The sequence below is a fragment of the Petaurus breviceps genome, unplaced genomic scaffold (assembly GCF_028583685.1).
Source record: "Petaurus breviceps papuanus isolate PSGF00001 unplaced genomic scaffold, PetGlider_PUasm1.0 90639, whole genome shotgun sequence".
NCBI classification, from domain to species: Eukaryota; Metazoa; Chordata; class Mammalia; order Diprotodontia; family Petauridae; genus Petaurus; species Petaurus breviceps.
The window spans coordinates 3,975,086-4,001,542 of record NW_027187296.1 but is presented as its reverse complement, the minus strand read 5'-3'; the positions used below and the strand labels follow the sequence as shown (position 1 = coordinate 4,001,542).

The following is a 26,457-nucleotide window of genomic DNA, read 5'->3' as shown; positions in this document are numbered from 1 at the left end:
AACATTGATTTCCTTATCACAGCTATACATTGCAAAAGGACAAAACATTGTTTTGATTATATGGACCATTATTGGCAAGATGATTTCTCTGCTTTTTATTTTTCTGTTTCTGCTATTTATTATGCTTTGCCAAACTTTCCTTCCAAGGAGGGGTTTGCATGTAGTAAACACTTAGTAAATGTTGTTATTTTTAAGTTTTTAATTCATGCAATGTATAATAAACTATAATAGTCTGAGGCTTCATGGTTTTGACAGAAACATATGAAACATAATTTTTCAAATATCTTAATTGTCCTCTATTAATGAATGAAAACTATTGTGAAAGTTGTTGATGATTTGCTCTTTTTCTTCTAAATACTATTCTAAATCTTTGAAAAGAAATGTAAAATATCAACACATAGAAAGGCTTAGAAAACGCATTGAGGAAAATGAACAAAATGGGAATGAAATACAGTAGTTTTGTCCTTCATGCTTGAAAAGAAAAAAATGAAACCACTATGTTAGGGTTAGCGTATAATGTGTTCAACTGTGGTTGATCAGACAAACACAAACTCAAAAGGTCTACCACAAGTCAGGCACAATTAGGTTATATGAACATTTGGAATAGAGATATTTCTAAATTTACACATCCCACTGCATGAACTACTACAATTCTGCTTTGTTCATAGAACACGTGGCCTTCTTCAGTACAGGTATGCCATGCTGGGTGATCCTGTTCCAATGTCTTCCATGTTTCATAATCCATTCCAAAGTTCTTCACAGAGACCTTTAGAGAGTCCATGTACAACTTCTTCTGACCTTTGTATGAGTTCATGCCTTGAGTAAGTTCTTCATAAAATAGTCTTTTAGAGAAAAGTATACTTGATATTCAAACAATGTGGTCAGCCCATCAGAGTTGAACTCTCTGCAGTAGTGTCTGGATGCTTGATGGTTCAGCTCAAGAAAGAACTTCAGTATATAGTGCCTCATCTTCCAGGTGAGCTTCAGAATCTTTTTTTATTAAATTTATTTATTTACTTTTAGTTTACAATATACAGATCTACAATCCCTTGAGTTCCAATTTCTCCCCATTCTTCTCCTTGCCCCCACCCCCACCATGGCAGCATGTAATCAGATATAGGTTTTACAAATACCTTCACATTAAACATTAATCAAGTTATAAAGAAGCCTTATAACCAATGAAATGAACAATGAGAAAGAATGGACAACATAGAAGAAAAAAGAGAGAGAGTGGGTAGTTTGCTTCAAATTGCATTCAGACTCTATAATTGTTGTGTTTTTTTTTACCCCCTCTGGATGTGTATAGCCCTTTCCATCATGAGTCTTTTGGAGTTGTCTTAAATTGTTACATTGCTGAGAGGAGCACAGTCTATCAGCATTAGTCATCACACATATGTTTTATCTGTAAATGTGTTCAAATTTCTCCTGGTTCTGCTCTTTTAACTCAACATCAGTTTGTATAAGACTTTCCAGGTAAATATGAAGTCCATCTGCTCCTCGTTTCTTATAGCACAATAGTATTCCATTACATTCATATAGCACAACTTGTTTAGCCATTCCCTAATTGATTGGCATCCCCTTAATTTTCAATTATTTGCCACCACACAAAGAGCTGCTATAAATATTTTTGTACATATGGGTCTTCCTCCCACTTCAATAATCTTTTTGGGATACAACCCTAGAAATGGAATTACTGGGTCAAAGGGTATGCAATTATTTATAGCCCTTTGAGCATAGTTCCAGATTGCTCTCCAGAATGGTTGAATCAGTTCACAACTCCACCAACAATGCATTAGTGTTCAAATTTTTCTACGTCCTCTCCAGCATTTGTCATTTTCCTTTTTTGTCATCTTAGACAATCAGGTCAGTGAGATGTGGTGCCTGAGAGTTGTTTTGATTTTCTTTTCTCTAATAAATAGTGATTTAGAGCATTTTTTTCATATGCTTATAGATATCTTTAATTTCTTCCTCTGAAAACTGACTATTCGTATCATTTGATCCTTTATCAACTGGGGGATGACTTGTATTCTTATAGATTTGACTCAGTTGTCTGTATATTTTAGAAATGAGGCCTTTATCAGAGACAGTGGTTGTAAAAATTCCCATTTTTCCTCTTAATCTTGATTATATTGGCTTTGTTTGTACAGAAACTTTTCAATTTAATGTAATCAAAGTTATCCACATTGCATTTTATAATGCTCTCCAATTTTTGTTTGGTCATTAAAATCTTCTCCAAACATCTGAAAGGTAAATGATTCCTTGCTTTTCCAGATTGCTTACAATAGAAGGCTTTATACCTAGATCATGCACCCATTTAGACTTGATTTTAGTATATGGTGTCAGATATTGGTGTTTGCCCAGTTTCTGTCATACTATATTCCAGTTTCCCCAGCAGTTTTTGACAAATAGTGAGTTCTTATACCAAAAGCTGGGGTCTTTGGGTTTATCAAACAATGGATTACTATAGTAATTAACTGCTGAGTCTTATGTACCTAATCTATTCCGTTGATACACTACTCTATTCCTCAGCCAGTACCAAGTATTTTTGATGATTGCTGCTTTATGGTACAGATTAAAGTCTGGTATGGCTAGTCCTCCTTCACTAATATTTCTTTTCATTAATTCCCTTGATATTCTGGACCTTTCATTTTTCCAGATGAATTTTGTTACTATTTTTTCTAGCTCTATAAGACTTACTGGTATGACACTAAATAAGTAATTTAATTTAGGTAAAATTGTCGTTTTTATTATATTAACTCCACCCAGCCACACACGACTGATGTTTTCCCAATTATTTAGATTTTACTTTATTTGTGGAAAAGGTGTTATGTAGTTGTGTTCATATAGGTCCTGGGTTTGTTTTGTCACATAGATTCCCAGATATTTTATAATATCCACAGCAACTTTAAATTGGATATCTCTTTCTATCTCTTGCTGTTGGGTTTTGTTAGAAATATATAGGAATGCTGAGGATTTATAGGGTTTATTTTATATCCTGAAACTTTGCCAAATTTATTTATTGTCTCAAGTATTTCTTTTTTACTTGATTCTCTAGGGTTCTCTAAGTATATCATCATATCATCTGCAAAGAATGATAGCTTAGTCTCTTCTTTTCCTAATTTGATTCCTTTGATTTCTTTTTCTTCTCTAATTGCTACTGCTAACATTTCTAGTACCAAATTGAATAAGAGGGGAGATAGGGGACATCCTTGTTTCACCCCTGATCTTATTGGAAATGCTTCTAGCATATCCCCATTACATATAATACTTGCTGATGGCTTTAAATAGATGCTAGCTATTATTTTAAGGAAGGCTCCATTTATTCCTATAATTTCTAGTATTTTAAATAGGAATGGATGTTGTATATTGTCAAAGCCTTTTCTGCATCTATTGAGATAATCACATGGTTTTTGCTAGTTTTATTATTGATGTGATCAATGATACTGATAATTTTCCTAATACTGAACCACCCTTGCATTCCTGGAATAAATCCTACCTGATCAAAGTATATTATTCTTGCGATATGTTGCTGTAGTATTTTTGGTAATATTTTATTTAAAATGTTTGCATCTATATTCATGAAGGAAATTGGTCTATAATATTCTTTCTCCATTTTGTCTCTTCCTGATTTAGGTATCTGTACCATATTTGGGTCATAAAACAAATTTGGTTGGACTCCACCAATTTTCCCAAATAGTTTCTAGAGTATTGGAATCGATGGTACTTTAAATGTTTGATAGAATTTGCTAGTAAATCCATCTGGCACTGGAGACTTTTTCCTAGGGAGTTCAATGATGGCTTGTTTGATTTCTTTTTCTAAGATGGGGTTATTTAACTAATTTATTTCTTCTTCAGTTAATCTGGGCAATTTAATTTTCATAAATATCCATCCATTTCACTAACATTGTCAAATTTATGTGCATAGAATTGAACAAAATAAGTCCTAATTATTTTTTTTAATTTCCTCTTCATTGGAGGTAGATTCATCCTTTCATTTTTGATACTCATAATTTGGTTTTCTTGTTTTTTATCATATTGACTAAAGGTCTATCAATTTTATTGTTTTTTTCATAATACCAGCTGTTAGTTTTATTTATTAATTCAATAGTTTTCTTAATTTCAATTTTGTTAATCTCTCCTTTGGTTTACAGTATTTCTAATTTAGTATTTAATTGGGGATTTTCAATTTGTTCTTTTTCTAGCTTTTTCAATTGTATGCCCAATTTATTGAGGTCCATTTTCTCTAATTAATTCATGTGTGCATTCAAGAATATAAAACTTCCCCTAAGAACTGCCTTTGCTGCATCCCACAAGTTTTTGTATGTTGTCTCATTATTGTCATTCTCTTAAATGAAGTTACTGATGGTTTCTATAATTTCTTGTTTGACCCACTCATTCTTTAGGATTAAATTGTTTAGTTTCCAATTAGTTTTTTTTTTAAGCAATCAGGGTTAAGTAACTTGCTCAAGGTTACACAGCCAGTTATTTTTGGGTGTAGTGCTGAGTGTCTGAGCCCAGGATTCGATCTCCAGGTAATCCCAACACTGGAGCCGGTGTTCTTACTCTCTGAGCCACCTGGCCGCCCCTAAGCAATTGAGGTTAAGTAACTTGCTCAAGGTTACACAGCCAGTTATTTTTGGGTGTAGTGCTGAGTGTCTGACCCCGGGATTCAATCTCCAGGCTTACTCGCTGTGCTACCTGGCTGCCCCTCCAATTAGTTTTTAATATATCTTTCCATGGCCCTTTGTTACATATGATTTTTATTGCATCATAATCTGAGGATACATTAATATTTCTGCCTTTCTGTACTGAATTGTGAGGTTTTTATACCCTAGTACATGGTTGATTTTTGTGTTTGTGCCATGTACCATGGAGAAAAAAGGTATATTCCTTTCTATCCCCATTCACTTTTCTCCAGAGATCTATCATATCTAGCCTTGATAAATTTCTATTTGCCTCCTTAACTTCTTTCTTGTTTATTTTGAGGTTAAATTTATCAAGTTCAGAAAGGGGGAGATTGAGCTCCCTCACTGGTATAGTTTTGCTATCTATTTTTTCCTCTAATTCCCTTAACTTCTCCTCTAAGAATTTGGATCCTATACTGTTTGGTGAACATATGTTAACCAATACTATTTCTTCATTCTCAATAATGCCTTATATTTTCCTTCCTTATTTCTTTTAATAAGATGCATTTTTTATTTTACTTTATCTGAGATAAGGATTGCTGCTACTCTTCCTTTTTTTTTTTTTTACTTTGGGTGAAGCGTAATATATTCTACTCTGGACTTTTACCTTTACACTGTGTGTATCCCCTTGTTTCAAAGGTGTTTTTTGTAGACAGCATATTGTAGGAATGTGGTTTTTAATCCATTCTACTATCCACCTCTGTTTTATCAAAGAGTTCATCCCATTCACATTCACAGTTATGATTACTATCAGGTCTTTCCCTCCATCCTATTCCCTCCTCTGTTTATGTTTTAGTTTTTTCCTTCTCCATTCCCCTCCTTAAGGGTTTTCCTTTTCACTACTACCCCCCTCAGTATTCCCTTTGTGTGACCGGCCCCCCCTTTAGCTCCCCTTCCCCCTTACTATTATTTCCCTCTCTTCTAACCACCTTCCCCCTTTCCCACCCCCTTTACCCTCCTACTGCCTGTAGGGCACAATAGATTTTTATATTTAATGGAGTATGTTATTCCGTCCGTAAACTTCATACAGTGCTCCTCTCTCTCCTTCCTTTACTTTTATTATAATGAGTTTTTGCATTTTTTTTTCATTTTAGAATCCTAAACTTTACTGATTATGTTGATCCCTCCTTGAGCCAGAAGCAATGTGAATAAAGTTCATGTGATGTTCATCTCTCTCCCTTTTTCCCCTCTACTATAGTAAGTTTTATGCCTCTTAGTGTGGCATAATTTACCTTTTTCTGCCTCATCCTTCCCTTTTCTTCCATTCCATTCTTTTTGTACCCCTTAATAAGGTTTTTTTTTATCATCAGATTAGTTCATTTATACCCACACCCTCTATCTATGTATATCCCTTTTAAATGTGATAATTATATAAATTTCAATACTGACAGGTATCAGATTCTCATATAGGGATGTAAACAGTTTGCTCTTCTTGAATCACAAGTTATGTACATATGTGTGTGTTTTCCTTGTTTACTTTTTTTGTCTGTCTTGAGTCTTGTATCTGGAGATCAAATTTTCCATTGAACTCTGGCTTTTTCATCAGGAAAGTCTGGAAGTCCCTTATTTCATTAAATGACCATCTCCTTTCCTGAAAGGTTATGCTCAATTTTGCTGGGTAGTTGATCCTTGGTTGCAGTCCTAGCTCTTTTGCCTTTTTTTTTGCCTACAAAATATCAAATTCCAATCCCTCTGATCTTTTAATGTAGAAGCTACTTCATCCTGTGTAGTCCTGACTGTAGTTCCACAATATTTGAATTGTTTCTTTTTTTCTGTTTGCAGCATTTTTTCCTTGACTTTGTAATTCTGGAATTGGGCTACTATAATTCTTGCAGTTTTCAATTTGGTATCTGTTTCAGGAGGAGTCCAGTGAATTCTTTCAATAACTATTTTCCCCTCTGATTCTAGGACCTCAGAGCAGTTTTCTTTGACATTCTCTTGGAGTAGGTTGTCCAGGTTGCTTTTTTCATCATGGCTTTCTGGTAGATCAGTAATTCTTACATTATTGTTCCTGGACCTGTTCTCCAGGTCAGTTATTTTTCCAGTGAGATATTTTACACTTTCTTTTAATTTTTCAATCTTTATGTTTTGTTTGACTAATTCTTGATGCATCATAGGGTCCTTAGCTTTGATTTGACTATTCTGATTTTTAGTGAATTATTTTCTTTGGTTAGTTTTTGAAACTCCTTTACCATATGTTCAGATTTCATTTTTAGGGAGGTATTTTCTCCAGTTAGATTTTGAACCTCCTGTCCCAGATCATAAATTTTACTTTTGAAGGATTTGTTTTATTCAGTGAGATTTTTTTTCAATTTGGTCAGTGTAGATTTAAATTATCTTCTACCTCTCTAATTTGGCTTTTAAAATCTTTCTTGAGCTCCTCCAAGAAGGCTTTTTGGAGCTTGAGACAAGTTCATGTTTCCTTCTTTGGTCCCAGGTGTGAGTATAGAGTCCATGTTGTCCTCTTTATTTGGTTGTTATTGCTTGCTATAATAAGATTGGGTCATTTTTACTTGCTTTTGATTTCTCAGCTTCCTTCTTACCCATTTTGATTGCCTATTACTTGACTGCACTTCTCAGGCTGAGACCTAAAGGCCTTGTTGTTGACTTTGTGTGCTGTAGTCTCTGCATGTCTAGACTGAGGCCAAGGCCAGGACTCTCAGTGTTTCCTTTGAGTTATCCTGAGGCTCACAGAGTAAACTGTGGGGGAGGGGTGGTCTGGCCACTTCAGGTTTCCACCTCTGTGTACCTGGACTAAAGATCAGGCAGGCTCAGTGTTTGGTGGCAGATGGTACTGGTGTCTGTGGATTCCCCTGGTGGTGCTAAGGCACACCTGGGCATCTGTTGTTAGCACTTGTTGGCTCCACCCCCCTGGGCTTTGGAAATCTCCTGCTGGTCATCTGAGGTGGGGATTGTTGGGATCCCTCCTGCCCTTCACTTCAGACTCTGTACTGCTTCCTTTACAACTTTCCTCTAGGACTCCCAAGCCTGAGGCTGTTTCCACTATTTCAGTATTTGACACTGGGTGGGACATTTATGTCTGGGTTTTCTGAGTGAGGGAGGGGGAATCAGAGCAGTTAGGGTTTACTCTGCCATCTTGACTCATGGAAGTTTAGGTAGGTGATTTTTAAAAATCCAGGCTGTGGGCTGTTAGTTGCTGCTGCAGGAAAAGCTGCAGTTGCTACTGCAGGCCCTGCACTTTCTCTTACCCAGCTCAAACGAATCCTCTGTCCTGCAGTGACTCATCTATTTATCACCCTTGGGGTGGGTGAGTCAGCTGGCTGGGGTTCGTACTACACTGTAGTCTGTTCTCAGGTCTGTGCTGGTGCAGCCCCCATGTTGTCTGTGCTCCCCCTGCTCAAACCTATGTGGGTAGTTTCCTGGGCTAGGAATCTGCCAAGCTCCATCTCCCAATGGATTCTGTCACTCTAAAATCCATTCATATTCACTTCTTAAATGTTAATGATAGAATTTATGGAGGAGCTTAGAAAAGTTCCTGCTTCCATTCTGCCATCTTGGCTCCTCTGTTCTGCTCTTAGAATTTTCTGACGCCAAACTACCTATGAGGTAGATCACCATCTTCCATGTAAAGGATCAGTCCATTAAGAAGAACTATGGCAAGAATATTTCCAGTAATGACTAAAAGAGAGAGACCCTCCTGTGACTGTCACAGGTCAATCTTTTTCCTTTACCTTTATAGATATGGACAACAAACTTCTGGGGAAGAGCCTCCTTTTGCCATATAACTTGGAAAATTTCAGTCAGCTTTTATATGAGCAATGGACACCCCCCCCTTCCTATCTTATAAATCTCAGCTGGAATAGAATCAGAACCAGGTGTTTTGCCACAGGAAAGGAGCCTAATGGCATGCAAAATCTCTTCTTCAGTTGGAACTTCACTAGTGAGGGATTCCTTTCAACCTGAGGTAAACAGTCAATGATTTCAGCATTGACTGATGATGGTCTGTGAAGAACACTATGTAAGTGTTCTCCCCATCTCTCTAGGATCATGTCCTTATCATTAATCAATGATGTTCCATCAATATTGAGTGTCTGAGATGTACCATAAATCTTTCACCTATAAATAGCCTTCAGGATATCAAAAATGTTTTGGATTGTTACTATCAGCATAAAAATGAATATCATCTGCCTTCTTACTGAGCCAAGAATTCTGCATTACCCTAAGCTCCACTTATACTTTACTTTTGGTGGATTTAAATGTTGCCTTCTAATAGACAGATGAACAATACTGCTGATAAACCCTAATTTTTCATTTAGCAGCTTCTGAATTTCCCCCTCATTTTCATCAAACCAGTTTTGAAGTTTCCAAGTGTTCTGACTGATGAAAAAAAATGCAGCTCTGTACACCAAATCTTTTAAAGCTGCTTACTCCTATTATGCTCCACTGTTGCCAGCTGTGTGTTGGCTCAATTTTCCTTCTAAGTTAGAAAACAACTGTTCCTGCTCAGAGAAGCACTCCAATTTGTAGACATTAATTGTTTTGGTAGTGATTTTGTCTTGGGGCTGCTGCTTTTGTTGAAGGTGAATATTTAGCTCGGAGAGGATAAATCTATGATCAGTCCAGCACTCTGCCACTCATTGCCTTCATATGTCTCTCATCCTGTCTATCTCTTCTCCTTATAATCTCAGTCTATTAAATGTCTGTGAGGGTGTATCTATGAAGTTTTATTACATTTAGGCAAATGGAAGACAGTGTTGGTGATGAGAAAGGAATGAGACTCACCAGTCTTCAGTAGTAAGTGACCATCGCTGTTTCTGTTTCCAACTCCATTCCTCCTGAGGACTCCCTGCCATGTCTGGTAGTCTGAGCCTTGTCTAGCATTAAAGTCAGCTAGAATGATAAACTTGTCCTCTTTTGGCACTTTGATGCTAAGGGCCTCCAGGTAAATTTTTCTTTGACCTTATCATTGTTACTCATGGTGGGAGCATAGGTGCTGATGATGGTGGCATGGCATTTTCCTGCAAATGGCAATCCCATTGTAATGAGTCTATCATTCACTGTTTTTGGTACATGTAAAGCCTTGCACAGGCAGCTTTCCAGAGGACTGCTTCTGTGAACAGCTTTCAAGGCTCTGACTACATAATATAGCAAAATCTCTATTTATTCAATAACAAATCAGAACAAAATATTAACAGAAAATCAAGGTACAGAATTCACAATGTTGCAACTTACCACAGAAAATCAAAATACAGCATTCATCATGTCACAACTAATCAACTTATCATTAAAATGGCCACATAGTTTCCACCAAAGTGGTCACACAGTTTTCAACAAAATACAATCATTTAGTAACTCAATCATTCAATCATCCTTAATTCAATCACTCTTAAGGAGGAGAGCTTCCTTAATCCTTAACTCACTCATCCTTAAGGAGGCAAGGCCTCTTTAAGAGACACAAAGTACAATAGTGAAAGTTCTCCACTCATGGGCTGTAATTAATTTACAATATCAGCCATTACTCAGTACTCTGTTAAGGGGCAGTAGAAAATATGCAGCCTGTCCACCCCTAGGTCACAAGTAAATTGCAATTCCATCAGTCACTACTCAGTATCCTATTTCATCAGTTGTGACTCAGTCACTACTCAGTGCTCACAGAGAGTTCTTTTCATCTTGACTCAGGGCAGGCTTTCAGCTCCCATGGTTTGTCTTTCAATGTCCCAGGTCCTGCCCAAATCTAACCAACTGCCACCTGAGTTCAAAGGCAGACAGATACCAGCTACTTGTGTAGTTCTCAGTGCAGTTCCTGATCCACATTGGGGCTCGCAGTGTCCAGTCCATCTGAAATCCTTCACAGTCTCTGTTCCTGGGAAGACAAGGCTTAACAAAGCCACAAGAACATTCATACACATGAACAAGGTCAGAACAACATTTGTCCAAAGTACTGGCATCACAGCCATGCCTCCTCAGTCTTCTGCAGCTCCTGCTGACCCTTAGAAGTCCTCAGCAGTTCCAGCTGGCCCTCTGAAGTCTTCAGCACTGTAAGTTCCATTCTCAAAATCAAAATTACTTTATTCAGCATCCTCATGGCTTGCTCCAAGAAATTCTCTCAGTTCTCAATTTTCATTACTCTTTTCAGTTCTTTTCAATTCTCAGTTCAGTGTTTAGTCCAGCAGCAGTGTCCTGCCTCCATGATGCTTACTTTAGGAAACTCTGACTGTTCAGCTTGTGCTCTTCCTTATATATGGTATAGCTCCTCCCTGTTTTGCCCCTTCCTGTTAGATCAGCAACTTCCTCCCAAAGTGTTAACTACTTCTTTGTTAATTAAATAGCCTAAACAAGGTATTAACTTGAAACAAGGTGATAAGTACCTGCTTATTTGCCAATACAAAGGGTAATGGAAGATCTTTAGATTCCATTAGCATTATTACAGAAGGCATACAAGCTTATTGACTAGGTTAATTTTTATTTCAAAACCATACCAGCTTCACTGCACTCCCCTTCACTGTAACCACTCCAGAAAAAAAAAAATTGACTCCAACTTCAGTAAGCTGGCCTTCACTTGCTAGTCTTGCTTCAGTCAGAGCTGCTACGTGGATGGGATACCTGTTGAGTTTTCTTGCAACAAGAGCTATTCATCTTTCAGGTCTACTGGATTTTATATTGGCTATCTATGTGCACTCATTCCTTGTACTGATGGTTAGTGGGATCATCTTTGCAGAAGTTTTGTGTAATCATACGGACAGACAGATATATAGACAGAAAGACAAACAGATAGATATAAGTTATATATATGTATATATATACATATATATATATATATACATATATTACATAGACATAGATATGTAGATATAGTATTTTGACCACAGGGTGGGACACCTACCTGCCAGGTAAGCAGACAAGTTTTAGGGCTACTGGGGAAAATAAGAAGAAGGGAAATGCATAGTTATTAATCACATGTATAACCTATATCAAATTAACTACCATTTTAGAAAGAGGGGGAAGAAGGGAGGCAGGGAGAAAAATTTGGAACTCAAAAAAATCTTGTAAAAATTAATAGTAAAATTGTCTTGACATGCAGTTGGGAAAGAAAGACTTTTTTTTTTCTAAAAAGTAAGCACACTGTAGAGGTAAGTGAATACAGCTACAAACAAAGAATTACTTTTGTGGTAATAGAGAAAATACTGTAGTTCTTGTGGCACAGGTTTAGAATTTTATCCTAAAGTACCAATTTAAACATCTGAAAATATATAGCACTTTCTCACTTTCTAATGCCTTTTCTGGTTAACTTCTGAGCTTCTTCATTGCTAATTCAAAAAGCAGGTCTTTACTTAATATGCTTGGCCTAACTTATGTTGGACAATTTGGTAAAGAGGGTGTTGAGTGACCTCTGAATTTTGGGTTTTCCTTTATCTTTTTTTTTTAAGTTTCCAGTTACATCCAATATAATGACTAGTTCATGATCTTCTATACACAAAGAGACTTCATCCTTGTTTTCAACATTTATTTGTTTCAATCACTTTGTGATTTCTCTAAATTCTGTCAATTAATTTGTTTTCAAAAATATACCTAAAAACTGTTTAGACCATTATGTAGTGCCTAGTAGACACCAAAACTGACTTGACTTCTTATTTTCTATTATTTCTTCAGGTACCTTTCATATGTTTTCCAAAGCTCACTAGCATGAGACTCTCAGTGTTGGAGATCAGTTCCCCCAATTTTGGGGGAAAGTAGTGTAGAAAAGGAAAGAAAGGGGGTGACTAGGTGGCGCAGTGAATAGAGCACTGGCCCTGGAGTCAGGAGGACCTGAGTTCAAATCCAGCCTCAGACACAACACACAAACTAGCCATGTGACCTTGGGCAAGTCACTTAACCCCAATGCCCCACCAAAAAAAAAGGAGAGAAAGCAAAGCAAACAAACAAAACAAGACAATCTCTTTGAGGTCTTCAGTGGCTTCAGGACCTCCTGGCTTTAAACTTCAAAAGAGAAGATGGACAATGCCTATCCCTTTTCAGGTTACAGAAAGGAGAAAAGGACTGATGAGAAGGCAACATGTAGCATTTCAATCGTGTAATTATTTCCCATACTAAAAATTTTGGGTGATTTCTTCCTTTTGGTGAGACTGGAGTCTCTCTGTCTCTGTCTCTTTTTAAAACTTTGAATTCCTAAATCTTCCTTCCCACCTCATGTCATTGAGTAGGCAAACAATTCCATATAGGTTATATTTTGTAGTTATACAAAACATATCCATAATAGCCATGTTATGAAAGAAAAGAGACAAAAAGCAAGGAAAATAAATTAAAGAAAGTGAAAAAAAGCAACAAAAGTTGCTTCCCAATTTTTCCTCTACTTCTCTTACTTGATTTCCAAAATCCTATATGAGCTCTTCCATTACCTGAGACCAATTCACATTTTTCTTGGATGCTTTGGATATAGGAGCTTTGACTTTGCTATCTTCTTCTGAGTGTGTGTTTTGATCTTTCTTGTCACCAAATTAAGTTTCTATACTATGAGTTGTTTTTTTTCTGTTGTTTACTCAATTCCACAGCCTGTTATTTGACTTTTAACTCTTTATTAAAATAGAGCTCTACTTCCAGGGGGGAGGGAGTACTATCCCAAACTTCATGGGTTTGGGGCAGCTGTTTTCAAAGATACTTCTAGGGACCTCTAAGTTTTCAGTTCTTCCACGGAGGTATGATCTAAGGAGAGGTGTTTACTCCTCTCCTGGCTTGTATTTTGCTCTGTGAGTGACCCCAAGCACTGTTTTCTGTCCTGGAACTGTAAGAATTCCCTCCCCACTACTACCACAAGTTCTGCTATGTCAGGACTCCTCCTTGCCCTGCAACTCTCATCCAGGACTGCCACCCAGATCAAAGTATGGGCAAAGCAACAGACCCTTGCCTCAGTGCTAGCAAAGAGGCTCCTATAATCTCCTTCTAACCAGTTGCTCAATCCCCTTATTGTCTGTGAGCTGACAGCTCTGTAAACCACTGCAGCTAATGCCACTTCTGATTCAGTCACTCCCAAGGCCTACTTCTAGTTTGCTTGTATGGGGTGGGGCTGGGGCCAGGGCTGTGCTCCTCTCTCACCCACATCTGAATGACCTTTCCTATTGACCTTCTAAGTTGTCTTTGATGTTTGTGGGTTGAGAAGTCTGGGAACTACCACAGCTGCCAGGGATTCAGTCCACTGCAATCCTCTCAAACTTCCATGTTGTCTTCTACTGGAAATTTGTTTCATTCTGTCTTTTTGTGGGTTCTGCTGCTTTAGAATTTGTTTAGAGTCATTTTTACAGGTATTTGGAGAAGTTGAGGGGATCTCAGATGAGACCCTACTTTTACTCCCCCATCTTGTTTCCTGAATCCAGCCCCAAACTCTTTGCAGGAATTAAAGCACCCTTGGAGAGGAATAGGGGAATGATGTGCTAGCTATGCATATATTTTGGCCTTCCTATGAGCCACATGATATCCTTTGATATATGTTAAAGATATTCCCACACATTTTTCTTTTGTATGTATATAGGTTGGGGGATTTGAAATCTTCTTTGCTTTGAATATCAACTTCCAAATTTCCTTTACTGTTTTTATTTAGAAACTTTTTCTCTTGAGTTTCTTAATCCAAATTTATCATCCAAGTCATATCTTCAACAGACTTCAACACATATATTGATGCTCCCTCAGTAGCCTAACTTGCCATTTCCTGAATCTGCTAAATTCTTGTGACCTTCTTCTCCCTTCCACCTCAGCTGCACTCACAGATGGTCATATCATTGACATTGTCACACATAAGTGACACACTTTTCAGAAATTCTAAAAAATATTTTATCTGATCATAATTTTTTATCATTCCATCTTTCTCTATCCTGTAGTACTCATATTCTATGGGTTCTTCATATAATAGACATTAATTATGACCATTTTACAAGACTCTATTCTGGACCTTCTTTTCTTTTTACTCTGTATCATTTGTGAATCTCATTGGATCTCATCATTTCTATGCAGATGATTTCAGTTCTATTCTCTTTCCTGAATTACTGGCCAACCTAACCATCTGCCTTTTAAATATTCTAAAGTGAATATCCTTGAGGTGTCTCAATCTTAATATGTCTAAGACAGAATTTGTTGTCTTTTTGCCAAAACTGTCTCTTCTCCCTAACATCCAGATTACTGTTATAGATTACCATATTTAAAGTCACCCAGGCTCTTAAGTTAATATCATTCTCCTCATGATCTTCCACCTCAAAGATCTAATTTGTTGTTCAATCTGATCATCTTGAAATTCCCTACTTCCCAATGTCTCATATATGTTCCTTTTCCCCTCCTCTTTCCACCAAAATTCTAGCTCAAATATTCTCCTCTTATCTAGACTGTAGAAACTACTTTCTAAGTGAATTCTCTTTCTTAAATATCTCCTCATTCCAATCCATCCTCTATTCATCAATCAAGATACTTTTTAAAGCCCAATCATCCCACCTTATTAATAAATAGTGAATTCCCCTGACTTCCTGACACCTTTAGGGTAAAATATAATATTTTATTTTTTGCATGTATGCTTTGCTCCCATTATAAAATCTATAATCCAATTACCCCATTCAGTAGTAGTGCTGTGTTTGTCCTTCGGTTTCAAAGAAGACCATGAGATCATGGAAATGATGACATGACTAGCACTTGACTTTGATTTGAGTGAGTGAGGACTGTGCAAGGTCACCAGCCTCACTTTCTCCTCCATAGTCAACAAGATGCAGTGACCTTATATTCATTAAGATGACTGGGGATAACACAGGATGCAATGAGAGACCCTGGCCCTTTTAGGCCAAGGCCTTTTCAGATACTCACTTTGAGTGAGGTAAAGCACATTCAGTGAATAAGCCTTTTTAAGAATGAGTCAAGGGACAGGCAGGCCCGGAAGGGGCCTGATCAACTCGGAGGGCAAGTCGTCCCACCAACCACAAGGGTCACTATCAGGCCTATCACCAAAGGTCTGGGACTGGAAAGAGCAAGGTAAGAAGCAAATATAGGGGCCCCTGTCCTGGACAGCAAATACTCCTGGGGCTACCACTTCATAGCCCAGAAATTTAGAAAAAAAAGCCCCTATCAGGACCTCCAAAGACCAGGATGACAGAAGAAAGAACCTCACCTGCTCCAAACCCCCCTCTGACCCTGAAAACATAGTAACTCTTGCCCCAGGGCAAAACCCTCTACAGTAAAGGCTTGGGATCTCTAGAGGAAGGGCGTGGCTAGGGCCCTGCCTCAAAATGTGTAGAAAGGAGACTATAAAAGACAAAGACTCTAGAAGCCTACTGTCCTCAGAGGGAGGAACCAAATTAAGAGAGAGACAATGTGGACTCCACACCCACAGCTAAAACATCAACAGGGAATGGGTGCCAAGCACAGAAAGCTCTCCTAGATGAGATCAAAAGGAACTTTGAAAACCAAATGAGAGATATAAAACAAAATAAATTATTCTCTCAAAACCAAAATAGCAGAATTAGAAAAACATTATAATGAAGAAAACATCTCTTCAAAAAGAAAAGTGTATGATATGGAAAAGGAGCTCCAAAAATTAGTGAAGTAGGGGCGGCTAGGTGGCGAGGTGAGTAAAGCTCCAGCTCTGGAGGCAGGAGGACCTGAGTTTGGTTCCAGCCTCAGACACTTAACACCCACACACAAAAAAATAGACATGTAACCTTGGGCAAGTTACTTAACCCCAAATGCCCTCCAAAATGCAAAAAAAAAAAAAAACCATAACCAAGGAAAATAATTTGCTAAAAACTAGAATCAACCAAATTGAAAAAATGAGGAACCAAGAAATAGTCAAACAAAACAACAAGAATGAAAAATTAGAAAAAGAGGTAAAATACCTCAAAGAAAAAATAACTGACCTGGAAAAAAGATCCAGGAGAGATAATCAGAGAATCATAGGCCTACCAGAAAACCATGATGAAAAAATGAGCCTGGACAACATTCTCCAAGAGCTTGTTAAGGAAAACTGCCCTGAGATACCAGAACCTGAGGGTAAATAGAAATCGAGATAATCCACTGGACACCTACTGTATGCGTTCTCAGGAAGAAAAGAATAGGTTACCTGTCAGACTTGTGGAGAGCAAAAGACTAAACAAGAATTAGAGAACATTATAAAATATAAAATGCATAATTTTGACTACATGAAATTGAAAAGCTTCTGTACAAACAAAGCCAATGTAACCAAGATTAAGAGGGAAGTAAGAAATTGGGAAAGAATCTTTACAACCTATGTCTCTGACAAAGGACTCATTTCTAAAATATACAAAGAATTGAGTCAAATTTTAAGTATACAAGTCATTCCCCAATTGATAAATGGTCAAAGGATATTGCAATGGGAATGCAGATTTGGAAGATCTTCCCTGCCCCTAGGCTAAAGTGCACCTGAAGCCTGGGGTGGGAGGCTTGTTTTTCAGTAGATACTTTTTGATTGGTCAGTGGGTCCAAAAGGTTGTTACATTCTCTGATCCAGGAGAAGGCTATATAAGCCATGATTTGTAGCTTTGTTTTGGGGGCTCACTTTGAGAAGTGTTCTGTGATTTGATCTGTATTCTGGGAAGCCGTCGGTCAGAGCCCCCCTGGCTTTGAAAAACCCAGATGTGGAAACCAGATGTTGACTGGGTATGGATGTAATGGTTGGACAGTTTGAAAATCTGTCTACTTGATCTGTTTCTGTCTTGATAATTCTGCCTGTATACTTTGAAGTTCGGGGTGCTGACCTTTTTCCCCTGAACAAGGTAAACGATATATGTCTGACTGATTAAAGTAAGCTTGTTAACCCATTTTGAGTTGCTTTCCTTTAACAAAGCAGATCCAAGAACCTGTATTTCTAGCAGCCACCCTGGGAATGTTGGGGTGCTTGCTGCTACAAAATGGCATCACGAACAGGATCTGTAGAGTAAAAGGAAAGTATGGGGGCTAGGATAATTGTTTGTTTCCCAGTTGTGGTAGCTGTGATTCTGTGGAGCCATGGACCAGGAGAGAAGAATGGCCTGCATGCAGACTTCGCTGAGCCGAGAACAGGAATGGTGAGCTGCCTGCATTGGGACCTGGGCAGAAGCCAGGAGCGGCTGCTGCCTGCAGGAGGAGAAGAAACCCAGGAGGTCAGAATTCAGCCACAGGAAAAGATAAGAACTGAGCAGCACAGCAGGGACACTGAGTGTGTTTCCTGGCTGCATCCCACAGTTTGGGACCCAGGGGGAGGATGGACTTGTGACTATGGTGGGTGGGATGAAGTGCTTTGGATCCCCAGGGACCCCACCTTGTTGGTTTTGTTGCCCAGCCCCCTCTCTGTACTTGGAAGCAGGGGCTGGAGCTGTGTGAGGGGAAGGTCACCTCCCCCCCCCCCCCCAGAACTTTATTTGGACTCTTGTTTTGAACTGAAGTGATAATGCTATGTACTTTGTGTTTGTTTAAGGCCCAGTGGACACTTTGGTAACTTTAGTTCTGTACCTTGAAAATGTGACCTAAGAGATGTTTAGTGCTAATTCAAAAGTAAATTGTCTATGCTATGGGCATGAAAGATCTTGGGGCTGAATGTAATGGGAATGCAGATTTGGAAGATCTTCCCTGCCCCTAGGCTAAAGTGCACCTGGAGCCTGGGGTGGGAGGCTTGTTTTTCAGTAGATACTTTTTGATTGGCCAGTGGGACCAAAAGGTTGTTACATTCTCTGAGCCAGGAGAAGGCTATATAAGCCCTGATGTATAGCTTTGTTTTGGGGCTCACTTTGAAAAGTGTTCTGTGATTTGATCTGGATTCTGGGAAGCTGTTGTCCAGAGGCCCCCCCCCCCCCGGCTTTGAAAAACCCAGATGTGGAAACCCAGATGTTCACTGGGTATGGATGTAATGGTTGGACAGTTTGGAAATCTGTCTACTTGATCTGTTTCTGTCTTGATAATTCTGCCTGTATACTTTGAAGTTCGGGGTGCTGACCTTTTTCCCCCGAACAAGGTAAACGATATATGTCTGACTGATTAAAGTAAGCTTGTTAACCCATTTTGAGTTGCTTTCCTTTAACAAACAGATCCAAGAACCTGTATTGCTAGCAGCCACCATGGGAAAGTTGGGGTGCTTGCTGCTACAGATATGAACAGGAAACTTTCAGAGAAAGCAATTAAAGATATCTATAAGCACATGAAGAAATGCTCTAAATCACTATTGATTAGAGAAATGCAAATCAAAACAACTCTGAGATACCATATCTCACCAGTCAGATTGGCTAAGATGACAAAACAGGAAAATGACAAATGCTGGAGAGGATGTAGGCAAATTGGAACACTAATGCATTGCTGGTGGAGTTGTGAACTGAGCCAGCCTTTCTGGAGAGCCATATGGAATTATGCCCAAAGGGCTATATATACTTTCATATCCTTTGACCCCGCAATGCCACTCCTAAGGTTATATCCCAAAGATATCATAGAAGTGGGAGGAAGACCCATATTTACAAAAATGTTTATAGAAGCTCTTTTTATGGTGGCAAAGAATTGGAAATTAAGGGGATGCCAATCAATTAGGGAATGGCTAAACAAGTTGTGCTATATGAATGTAATGGAATACTATTGTGCTATAAGAAACGAGGAGCAGATGGACTTCATATTTACCTGGAGAGACTTATATGAACTGATGCTGAGTGAGAAGAGTAGATCCAGGAGAAATTTGTACACAATTACAGACACAACGTATGTGTCATGACCAGCTTTGATAGACTGGACTGTTCTCAGCAATGCAGTGATATAAGTCAACCCCAAAAGACTCATGATGGAGAGAAATGTGTGCATCCAGAGAAAAAACTAGAAAGAACTGAATTTATATCCAGGTGGAAGCAAAATACCTGATCTTTTTCCTTTTCTTGTTTGGTTTTATGTCTTCTTTGCCATTTTTCATTCCATCTGATACAATCTGTCTTTATAACCTGACTAATGTATAATGTGAAAGTATTTACAGATCCTATGCTTGACTATATGCCGCCATGGGGGGAAAGGAGAGGGCGGGAGACAAAATGTAAAACTCAAGGAATTGTGGAATTTAATTCTGTAAACTAAAAGGAAACAAACAAATTAATTAAAACATTAAAAAAAATAAAAACTGTAAATTTTCCAAAGACTAATTCTTAGAGGGTGAATTTATTTTTGTAAGTATGTAAATTACTCCGAAAAACACACTGAACCTCTATTTTGGATGTTTTGTGTCATTTCCAAATAAAATTACATTCATTAACATTGATAAAAAAAAAAAAGAAATGTGTCAAGGTATGTCCAGGGTTTCTCATTGTCTAATACTTGCCTAATACTAGTACTGAGACAAGGACTGAATATTAAATACTTTCTATTTACTAAGCTTTATGTAAATCCCAGAAAAAGTAAATGAAAATGATATTGTCCCTGAACTCCAAGAGCTTATATTCTTTTTTTTTTTTTTTTAAGCAATTGGGGTTAAGTAACTTGCTCAATGTTACACGGCCAGTTATTTCTGGGTGTGGTGCCGAGTATCTGAGCCCGGATTTGATCCATGTCATCCTGACACTGGAGCCGGTGCTCCCACTCGCTGATCCACCTGGCCGCCCCTAAGCAATTGGGGTTAAGTAACTTGCTCAAGGTTACATGGCCAGTTGTTTCTGGGTGGGTGCTAAGTGTCTGAGCCTGGGATTCGATCTCCAGGTCTTCTCAACACTGGAGCCGGTGCTCTTACTCGCTGTGCTACCTGGCCACCCCAAGGAGCTTATATTCTAATAGGTGAGAAATATATATATATGTGAATGGTGTTCATGGAGTATTAATTTTTCGTTTTGTTAAAGAAGTCACTGGGGCAGTGAGTAGATCCATAAGAGGGTTGAATGACATTCCCTTTCAGTTAGCAATGACAATCAATATTTTCTTACAGTTCCGAGATAAAGAAGTAGAAATGTAGTGGGGTACAGAAGGACATGTGTAGTATAAAGCATTGCTAGCACTGGGTAGATAGCTTACTCAATCACCAGTTACACCAGAACATGCCCCAGGGCAGAAATTATAAAACTGAATGCATTGTTTCCAATGGCATAAAATATAAGAGTTTGGAAAGCAGATGGAAAGAAGATAACCTAGGTGAAACGTCAAGGGTGTTTGTGTAAAAGCCAAAAAGACTTAAGCAATCCTCTATTTAAATGTGTGGCTAAAGCTGAATATTGTAAGGATAAGATTTGGAGGGGGAAAGAAGAACACTAGTCTCCCATATAAACCCAAATCACTGAGCAAAAGATTCATTTATGTTCCTAGCACTTCCAGTGTCAGTCTTCTCACAGTGATAAACAAAATTGTAATATCCTACACACCCATATCTGAGAAGTATGTACTTTCCTCTTTCAGGTTGCTTTCTACTTGCTCTATCTATGTTTTATGTACTTATTTACATATTGTCTCTTGAATTAAACTGTGAGACTCTTGATGTCAGGGCTATGATTTTTGTCTTTATATTCCTATATTTTTTGACACAGTGCATACTACATAGTAAACATTTAATAAATATTTGTTGACTGCTTCTCTACTTGTACAAATCACTGTTGCCCTGTACTAGTAAAAGTTTGTAATTCAGCATAATTGCATTGATTTTTATCTTTTTTTTATTTTACTATATAATTTGGTGGACATTGCCCATAAGAAAAGATTACTTGTCCCACAAAAACTTTTGTCTTTAGCTGATAACTTTTACTACCATGATTTGTGATAGCAATAAAACTTCTTGCCAAACTTCATCCTAAATTATGTTGAGAGTTGTGGTATGTTCCACAACATCAAGGGATAACTAGATGTAGTGGGTCATGTGAGTTTGTTCTTACTCAGAAATCAAAGCCAATTGTTTCTCCACAACTCCTTCCCCAATAAGTGAATTAACTTCCTCAAGTCATGGTCTTTGAAGGTCCAATAACCTGGAAGCCAGTTAAAATTAATATTGGAGCTTAAAATCATAATGAAGGTATTCTTTTCCCATTTATGTAGAAAAAGCTACCCCTTAAATTCACAAAATAGAGTGGCAGAGCAAGAAGATTTCCAGGATGTGATGGGAAGTGTATGAATTCGAACTATGTGACTATGACTGTGCAAGTTTTGAATTGTTTTGTATAATGACTTCTTTTTCAGGGATTCTTTGTGACTCGGTCTCTGTGGCCCTTTCTAGTTCACTTAGCAACCTTAATAATATGAAGGAGTTGCTAACTGAAAGTTTCTCTGTTCATAAAATGTATAGAATGAGAGAGAAATATAGATAAGGGGAAGATAGAGACTAGAAACCTTGAATGCTTTGGTTGAGAAGTGAAAAACAAAAGGAAGATGGTCAGCTCACAAGGGAGTGAGGGTTACTCTGAGCATGAGAGTTTCAGAAAAAAAAAAAGCTAACAGAAACAGAAATCTAGAAGCACTCATTGTATCCTCTTTTCCTCCTAGGAGCCATTGGTTTGGCTTTCACTGCTCTCTCCTTTTTTCTGATTTATGATGATCCCTTGACTCACCCATATATAAGTAACAGTGAAAAGAGATATATTGTTTCTTCATTGCCCACAGAGGTGAGTTAATAACAGTAGCTTACTGTTATGCTGTATTTTACATAGCAAATCACAACTACCAAGTGTTCCAGATAATAATATCAATGTATTGATGAGGCTTACAAATGGAACATGATTTTGCACAACCCATACAACTATTAAGTGATAGCAGAAAAACTTAAATGAAGTTCTCTTGACTGCAGTTCTAGTATTCTTCCCTTAATGCCATGCTGACTATTAAAAGAGTTTGCATCTTTCTAATTGAATTTCTCAGATATGATCAGGCTAAGATTGTGCTGCTAAATGTTACTATGAATAGGAGACACCCTTTACTCTTTTGATCCTAATCTACTCTTTCAGTACATGACTACTGTGTTTTTTCAGGTCACACCCATTGGATGGTCTTTACCTATCAAGGATATGGCTGTCTCCTTACCACTTTGGGCCAGTATGATTATTAATTTTTGTTATTTCTGGATATTTGCCAGCATGACAGAATCATTACCAATTCTCATCAATACTATGTATCATTTTGACCTCAGAAATGTGAGTACATTATACCTATTATTGATTTACTTTTTTAAGCACTTTTTGATTTTGAGTTGATTGAATAATCAATTAATAAGCACTTACTACATGGAAAGCACTATGTTAAGCACTAGGCATATGAATAGAAAGAAATGGCTCATAATCACAAGGAGCTTATATTTTAATTGATACATAAATGCATATTTATCTGTAGGTAGGTAAATACATCTATTTATGTGTACACATAAGTACATGTATGGCATAAATATAAGGAGAATAAATGTAGATATTTACCAAATAGTTAAACCCAAAATTGTTAGGGAAGGAGGGCCCTAGAAGTACAGCATCAGGAAAGGTGTCATGCAGAAGAGACTCTATGAACCAGAAGTACAGAGAAAGAAAGAAGGAAAAGAGAGGAAAGGAAAGGAAAGGGAAATGCAAGGCAAGGCAGAAGGAATGAAGAAAGGAAGGAAGAAAGGAAAGAAAAAAAGAAAAGCAGCACACTTCAGTCTGTATTCAGATGCCATTAGTTCTTTCTCTGGAGGCAGATAGTTTTTTTTTTTTTCATAAGTTCTTTGGGATTGTCTTGCATCATTGTATTTGTGTGAATAGCTACTAAGTTATTCATGGTTGTTCATTGTCCAATATTGTTATTGTGTACAGTGTTCTCCTCACTTCACTCTTCATTAATTCCTGTAGATCTTTCTATGTCTTTTTGAAATCACTCTCTCATTTCTTATAGAACAATAATATTCCATTAAAATCATATGCTACAACTTTTTCAGCCAGTCCTCTAATGATGAGTATCCCCTCAATTTCCAATTCTCAACCACAACAAAAAGAGTTGCTAGAAATATTTTTGTACAAATAGGTCCTTCCCCTCTTTTTAAAATCTCTTTGGGATACAGACCTAATAGAGTTATTGCTGGATGAAAAGATATGCATAATTGTATAACCCTTTGGGCATAGTTGAAAATTGCTTTTCACAACTGTTACATCAATTCACAACTCTACCAACAGTGACTTAGTGTCCCAGTTTTCTGACATCTCTTGCAACATTTATTATCTTTCTTTTCTGTCCTATTAGCCAAACTAATGGGTTTGAGTAGGTACCACAGAGTTGTTTTAATTTGAATTTCTCCAATCAATAGTGATTTAGAGTGTTTTTATTTGACTATAGATAACTTTGATTTCTTCAATTGAAAACTACCTGTTTATATTATTAGACGATTTATAAATTGGGGAATGATATGTAATCTTCTCAATTTGACTCAGTTATTTGTATATTTGAGAAATGAGGCCTTTTTCAGAGATATTTGCTAAAAAAAAATTCCCCCAGTTTTCTGCTATCTTTCTAATTTTGGTTGCATTGTTTTGGGGGAGCAAATTTTTTTTAAATTTAATATCAAAAGGATACATTTTACATTTCATAATGCTCTCTAGCTCTTGTTTGGTCCCCTTCTTCATAGATATGACAGGTAAACTATTCCTTACTTCTGGAATTTGCTTATGGTATCACCCCTTATGTTTAGTGATATTTTGACCTAGTTTCTGCCATATTGTTTTCCAGTTCTCCCAGAAGTTTTTGTAAAATAGTGAGTTTCCATTACAAAAACTTAGATCTTTGGACTTATAAAGCAATAAATTACTATGGCCATTTGCTATAATGTTTTGTGCAAGTTATTTATTCCTCTGAACCACTGATACTCTATTTACTTGTCAGTGCCAGGATCTTTTGATGAAAACCATTTAATCATGAAATTAGGTGTCTAGTAGGGCTACACCATAGACCTTCCAATTTATTTTTTATTGATTCCCTTGATACTCTTGACCTTTTATTCTTCCATATGCATTTTGTTATTTTTTCTAGATCTATAAAATGATTTTGATTGTTTGACTTCTATAACACTGAATAAGGAGATTAATTTAGGTAAAATTGTCACTTTTGTAATATTGGTTTGACCTACCCATGAGCAAATAATATTTTTTCAATTGTTTAGATCTGACTTTATTTGTGTGAAAAGTGTTTTATGTTTGTGTTCATATAGTTCCTTGATTTTTCTTGATAGGTAAGAATCCCCAGTATTTTATAATATATAATTTTATAACTTTATAATATCTTCAGTTATTTTAAATGGAATTTGTCTTTCTATCCCTTGCTACTGGACTTTACTTATGTGGACACCCTCACACACACACACACACACACACACACAAACACTGATGACACGTGGATTTATTTTGTGTACTTCAACTTTGCTAAAAATTATCATTTCAAGTATTTTTTTTTTACTTTATTCTCTAGGATTCTCTCAGTATCCCATCATATCATCTGCAAAGAGTGAGAGTTTTGTTTCCTCATTTCCTATTCTAATTCCTCTGATTTCTTTTTTCTATTATTGCTATAGCTAATATTCTAGAACAATAATGAATAATAGTGGTGGTGGTAGCATAGTTTCTTTACACCTGATATTATTGGGAAGGTTTCTAGCTCATCCCCATAACAGGTAATGTTTGCTAATAGTTTCAGATACATGCTACTTATCATTTTCAGGAAAGCCCTATTTATTCTTATGCTCTCTAGTGTTTTAATAGTAATAAGTGCTGTTATGTTGTCAAAAGCTTTTTCTGTATCTATGAAAATAATCATATGATTTCTGTTAGTTTTGCTATTGATATGGTTAATTACACTGCTAATTTTTCTATATTGATCCTGCCCTACATTCCTGGTATAAATTCTACCTGTTCACAGTGTATTATCCTTGTGATATGTTGCCCTAATCTTGTTACTAGTATTTCATTTAAATTTTTTGCGTCCATATTCATTAGGGAAATTGGTCTATAATACTCTTTTTTTGTTGTTTCTGTTATACATGGCTTAGGTATCAACGCAATATTTATGTCATAAAAAGAACTTGGTAGGACAACTTATTCATCTAATTTTCCAAATAGTTTATATAGTATGGAAATTAATTGCTCATTAAATGCTTGTTAGAAATAAATAGTGAATACATCTGGCCCTGAGTTTTTATGTTTGGAAGGTAATTTATAGCTTTTTCAATGTCTTTTTCTAATATGGGGTTATTTAGTTATTCTGTTTCCTCTTTTGTTAATCTGTGCTATTATATTTTTGGAAATATAGTCATCCATTTTGCTTACATTGTCAAATTTATTGGTATATAATTTGGGAAAATAATGTCAAATGATTATTTCAATTTCCTCTTTATTGGTGATGAACTCACTACTTTTATTTTTATTACCAGAAAATTGGTTTTCTTATTTATTTAATCAAAAGAGCCAATGGTTTGGTTGTTTCCCCTGTAAAATCAGCTACTAATTTTATTATTAGTTTGATATATTTCTCACTTGTTCTTTTATTAATCTCTCCTTTGAATATCAGGATTTCTAATTTGGTGTTCAATCTTGGATTTTTAAGTTTTTTTCAAGTTTTTCTTTTTTTACATTGGCATGCACAATTTTGACAATTGAACGATTTTGGCATTTGCAAAAAAAAATGATAACTATAACTCATGAGACTTTTCTCCGTATGAGGACAGTTGAAGAGAACATATATGTCTACATACACATGTATGTATATACAGGAGGGTGTATGCGTGTATATTTATATGTAAGTGTGTGTATAGGTATGTACATGTATACATTGACAGAGGGCACCGGATGAGTTGAATATGAAGGAATAATAACTAAAAATAAAATTAAGAGGTGAGAGTGGAATATATTGGGAG

General features: G+C 36.9%; 1 protein-coding gene across 1 annotated transcript in view; it reads left to right on the top strand.

Moving 5' to 3' along the window:
- Window positions 1-26,457, top strand: part of LOC138143487 (probable small intestine urate exporter) — a 65,056-nt gene that overhangs the window by 16,059 nt on the left and 22,540 nt on the right. Inside the window, exons 6-7 of the mRNA XM_069064758.1 lie at window positions 22,086-22,204; window positions 22,568-22,729. Coding sequence (XP_068920859.1) covers window positions 22,086-22,204; window positions 22,568-22,729 — 281 coding nt within the window. The remainder of the gene's footprint in view (window positions 1-22,085; window positions 22,205-22,567; window positions 22,730-26,457) is intronic.